This window comes from Solanum pennellii, chromosome 8 (genome assembly GCF_001406875.1).
Source record: "Solanum pennellii chromosome 8, SPENNV200".
Lineage (NCBI taxonomy): Eukaryota > Viridiplantae > Streptophyta > Magnoliopsida > Solanales > Solanaceae > Solanum > Solanum pennellii.
Window position 1 is genome coordinate 57,637,973 of NC_028644.1, and position 5,648 is coordinate 57,643,620.

A 5,648-nucleotide genomic window follows, 5' to 3' on the forward strand; every position below is an offset into this window, starting at 1 on the left:
GATACAAATGATCATATTTAAGCATTATATAATCATCATATCACTTTACTTGATAACGCTACACCTACTTACATTGTTCCTCTATATCATCCCTCAAGTGATGCATCATTATTTAAAAGACAAGTACATGGTATGCCTGTACATTGTGCTTAATTTATCTGTCTGGAATAGAATACAGTCTACATCTCAAAACAACATAAATCAAGATGAGCTTGTTTATTATTTGAGATAGGCCTCGGAAAACAATCAAAGTAATATTAGGATAATGGAATATTGGTGGAAGAACAACCAAAAACAATATCCAGTACAGACGAACTGTAAAAAATGATTCAAAATATGTAGAATTTACATTTTACAATTTATTAGAGACAAAGAGATGTAATTTTGTAACTTTATATGTTGTAAAGTCAAAAGCTCATTGAGTCTTTGCGTTTCTTAATTTCTTTTTTTCCTTCATAAAATCACTATGTCTTCAATTTTAAATTGTAGACACTATAATAAGTCGATACGTGAAAAAAAATGTTAACGATTATTTACTTAAAAAAATCATGAAAATATTACATATTAAGTAGTATATTGTTTATATATTAGAAATAATATATATAATATAATGGAATTATTATAATATAATAGATAGTATATTGTGTGTAATTTTGTATATATTAAAGTATATATGCAATATATAATGTAAGTATTTTATTATATTAAGTAGTATATTGTGTATATATTAGAAGTATATATATAATATAATAAAAGTATTTTAAAATAATAGATAATATATTGTGTATGTATTAGAAGTATATATATAATATAATGTAAGTATTCTAATATAATTGATTGTATATTATGTTTATATATTAGAAGTGTGTGTGTGTGTATATATATATATATATATAAAAGTGTGAACATAAAAGTGTGAACATATTTTCAATATAAAAGTGTGAACATATTTTCAAGTTTACTCTAACTTGTAAATATGTTTGTTGAAGTGATAAATATTCTTTTCGACACTGTGATTGGAATAGAAGTGTAGTTTTAAATTGAACTTCATGTTGATTTTAAAAAAACACTCAAACAAACTGAAAAGTTTTGTGTAAAATTTTCCATTTCAAGTATACATAATAAATTGATTTGTTGTCCAATATGATACATTCTCCCTTTAATTATCCAATTTAATAGTTACTTATGATAAATTTAAAAGGGGAACTTTAAAATGATATATGTGAAACAAAAGGTAGACCTGAACTTTCTACGCATTAGGATTAGAATATTTGTTCACTATTTCCATCATTTTAAAATTTATCTATCTCTTCACCAACGAATATTTATTTTTTAGAAAATTTAATATCTCAGGTTGATGTACATTTGATACCCCAAAAATATCAAATATTAACACTTTCTGGAGGCACAAGGATAAATCATAAAATCAAATCAAATATGATTTATTGAAGGATAAATGATAAGATGTTATAAATTATAATTATCATTTCCTCTACATTATTAATATTATTTACTATGAAATCTTGTATGTAAGACAATACAGTTTTTTAATTTGAATAAAGAATAAGACATAAGTTTATTTTATAAATTCTCTGATATTAAATTCCCCGCATGACACATGTAATTTTACTAGATAAATGTAAGAGAAAATCTTGTCAAATTGGTCAAATAATTATTTAAATATTGGTCAAAGAAAATTTAAAGCAAATTCCCCAAAAAAATATGGTCTAATAAACATTTATTATAAAAATTGATATCCTCATAATGTATAACCAAATGTCAATGCAATAAATAATTGTCAAGTTCTTGACATATTTACTATAAATTTGCCATACACCAAGCTCAATATTCTCCATCCCAGTCGATTGGTTTCTTTGTTAATTTTAAACACAATGATATCTAGGTATAATATTGTTGGTATATTTTTCCTTGTTTTGGTCTCAATAGTTGTTACTATTGAAGGTCGTAGTATCACTCAATTCTTAACCCAAAAATCAAAAGGAACAAAATGGGCTGTCCTAGTTGCTGGCTCCAATGGATGGACTAATTATAGGCATCAGGTAGTCATCCTAAATTATTTTTTTATATATAAAATATATATAGCCTAACATTTTTATGATTCAACTTCTTGTAAGCTTTAATTGATTGTCTTGATGATGGGTAGATGACATTGTTGGTGTGATTGGCTCACGACGATGTGAATGTTTGACGTTTTGTTTGTGGTGACTGAAGTGGTTGGTTTGATCATATCTTTATCAACATCTATCAACTTTGTTTTATTTTGGGAATCATGTGGCTAATATTGATTTTTTTCAAGTTTTTACATATCTTGAGATAATTGAATTTGATTATTCTAAACTACTGTTTGAAGATATTTCACATCGAACCACAAAAAAAAAATCAACATATCCACAAAAATCTAGAGTTGAAATATCTGACTATAATTGATTTGATTTGACTTATAAGTATAAAAACATGACACTTTGATTGGACTTAAAATTTTTAACTCTTCCGGTATTAGAAAATATCAAATTACTAGCAACTTAAAGTCAAAAATGACGTTTCCGTCCCCCTTCGAACAAAAAAAAACAAGAAACATGTTAATTGAAATATAAAGGAGAAATAAGAACTATATACCCACTCTGGTCCAATTTAACACAGTTTTTATATGCCCATTCTGTTCAAGTTTAACACACTTTTTTTACTCCGTTAATAAAAATCGCCTTTGCACAAACGAAAACAATTTTAATTTAGAATACTCTTTTATTGTTAATAATGATTTATAGCCAGTCTACAAATTTTAATAATGTTATTTTCTGTTTTAAATTTTGTGTTAAGTTAAACAAGTGGACAACTACAATAATTTAAATGTAACCTTTTTGTATGATTTCAGGCTAATGTGTGTCACGCTTACCAAATACTGAAGGATGGTGGTCTTAAGGATGAGAACATCATTGTATTTATGTATGATGATATTGCTAACAATACAGAAAACCCAAGACCTGGTGTCATCATCAATAACCCACATGGCCATGATGTTTACAAAGGCGTCCCTAAGGTTTGTTCTTTTAATTTTGTGTTCAATTTTCAAGATTATGAGATTGTTTGTTAGATAATGAAGGTTCTTCTCTTCTCTTTTTGTTGAGGTAGGATTATGTAGGTGATGATGTTAATGCTAACAACTTTTTCAATGTCATCCTTGCCAATAAAAGTGGTGTTGTTGGAGGAAGTGGGAAAGTTTTGAAGAGTGGTCCAAATGACCATATCTTCATCTACTTCACTGATCATGGTGCCCCTGGGGTTATTTGTAAGTATCTTCCTCACATTAATTCTTAAACTCTGCGACACTTTAATTGGGACAGAGTGAGTAGTTATTATCTTAGAAAATCAGTTTGTTTGTTGAAAAGAATTGGAATCAAGAAGAAATATGACTTCCTTACATAATAATTAGTATTAGTGGAGCGATTATGTGAGAAATAAGACCCCATTTTGAAGTTGTGAATGTGTATAATTCATGTTGCCTAATACTCATTCTAAATCGAAGCTTGATTTGTGATTCTTCGAAACTGATTGGGATATGCATTATTGTTTTCGTGTTTTATTATTATCAGCAATGCCATATAATGAAGTGATTTATGCACATGAGCTAGTTAACATGTTGAAAAAGAAGCATGCTTCAGGGACGTATGACAGACTGGTAACTCGCTGGCTTTATTTTTTTAAGGATTTCTTTCCCTTTTTCAGAATGTTTGATCAGTAAAATTTAATGTCTGTATTTTATATTGGATGATGTGCAGGTGTTTTACCTAGAAGCCTGTGAGTCTGGAAGCATGTTTGATGGTATTCTCCCCAAAGGACTTAATATCTATGCCATGACTGCATCAAAACCTGATGAAGACAGTTATGGCACATACTGTGGCGAGAGTACTCCTGTTGATTCCTGCTGGGGTCAGTGTCCCCCTCCCGAGTTTAAGGGTGTTTGTTTGGGAGACTTGTTCAGTGTTTCCTGGATGGAAGATAGGTATAAACAATTTTCGGAACCTCTGTTCTCGTAGTCCACATTGTAAGGAAGGAGTATGCCAAGTATAGATTCTTTTATTTTTTTTCTATCATTTATACTTGGAAATGACATATTATGTCAAACTAATTATTGTTTTCACCTATGAACAGTGATGTACAAGATCGAAAAACAAACAGCGTGCATCAGCAGTATAGTCGAGTGAGAGTTTATATTGTTATTGACAATTATTGTATATGCTTTAAACTATTTGCTAAAAAAATACAAGATCAATTGTTTGGGCAATACCTATATTTCTTTTATTCAATTCAATTGGAAGATTTATGATTTCATTTCAGGTTGCAAAAAGAACTGCTTCCAACTTAACATATCATAATTATGGCTCCCACGTCCAAGAATATGGTGATAAAGTGGTGAGTTTTGATCCTCTCGCCGCATATATGGGTGAAACTTCCAAAAATCACAGGCATAACTCTGTGGGTGCAAAGTCATTCTCGACATCATCATCAAGGAATGTGGATCAGAGAAGTACTGAACTTTTCTATTTGTTCACCAAAGTAAGTACTCTACCTTTTTTTGATGGAGAATTCATCTTCCAACACATTTCAGTTATTTTCTTTCTTTATGTTTGCAGCATCAAAATGCTCCTGAAGGCTCCGATGAGAAATATGAAGCTCATGTGAAACTAAATGAAGTTATGTCACAGAGAATTCAAGTTGACAGTAATGTAAAGCATCTAGGGGACCTTCTTTTTGGTGTTGAAAAAGGTATTGAGGTACTACACAGTGTTCGACCTGCTGGAAAACCACTTGTTGACAATTGGGATTGCCTTAAGTCCTATGTAAGTATTTAACATGGTGATAAAAACAATGATTTCTGTGGTATTTAAGTTGAATTTTCGTGTTTTATTCTTTTGATGAAAATATGACTACTCAATTCTTTATAATAGGTCAAGATATTTGAAACACATTGTGGAAGGTTAACAGTTTATGGAAGGAAACATGTTCGTGGTATCGCCAACATCTGCAATGCTGGGATTACAAGTGAGAAAATGGCTGCTATGTCTGCTCAAGCATGTTCAAGTTAGTAGAGGGTACTCTTGGCAGTTGGCAAATAGTATAATTTGCTAGTATGTGTCATCCTGCAAATTTTTCTTTTTTCGCTGATAGCTACATTCAGAAAAAAACTGCTTAGAAGCAGATATTTTCCATGTACTAAAGCTTTATTTTCTCAATTATAATGGCTTCTTAACCTTTTATGCATTTACCGAGTCTTGTTCAGTTTTATCTAAGTTCGATTTTGTCTGACAATTGGAAATTATGAAGCTTTTAGCCTGGCAGCATGTAGAACTTCGCTGAGTTAACGTACATTATTCTAGCCGTTCTTTATATCAAAAATTTTGAAGAGTGGTAAGTGAAGAGAGTCGTAATCAATCATAATTTTGTCGTTGTACTTGTATGAAGGAAAATGCTTCCATAAAATAATGAAAAAAACATATCATGTTTCATATAAAGAAAAAGATTTGCATTCTCATCTCTGCCACTGGCCTAAATATAAATATTCTGTAGTATTTCATTAAAATAAGAAACTATCTATCAATAGAATATATATATATATATATATATATATA

General features: G+C 29.7%; 1 protein-coding gene across 1 annotated transcript; it reads left to right on the forward strand.

Annotated features, from left to right (window-relative positions):
* Positions 1 to 1,853: 1,853 nt before the first annotated feature.
* LOC107028013 (vacuolar-processing enzyme-like) lies at positions 1,854 to 5,282 on the forward strand. Its single transcript, XM_015229065.2, has 9 exons — positions 1,854 to 2,060; positions 2,894 to 3,058; positions 3,151 to 3,307; positions 3,612 to 3,697; positions 3,798 to 4,021; positions 4,171 to 4,219; positions 4,357 to 4,575; positions 4,653 to 4,859; positions 4,968 to 5,282. The coding sequence occupies exons 1-9, from the start codon at positions 1,893 to 1,895 to the stop codon at positions 5,103 to 5,105; spliced, it is 1,413 nt and encodes a 470-aa protein (XP_015084551.1). The 5' UTR covers positions 1,854 to 1,892; the 3' UTR covers positions 5,106 to 5,282.
* Positions 5,283 to 5,648: the final 366 nt, after the last annotated feature.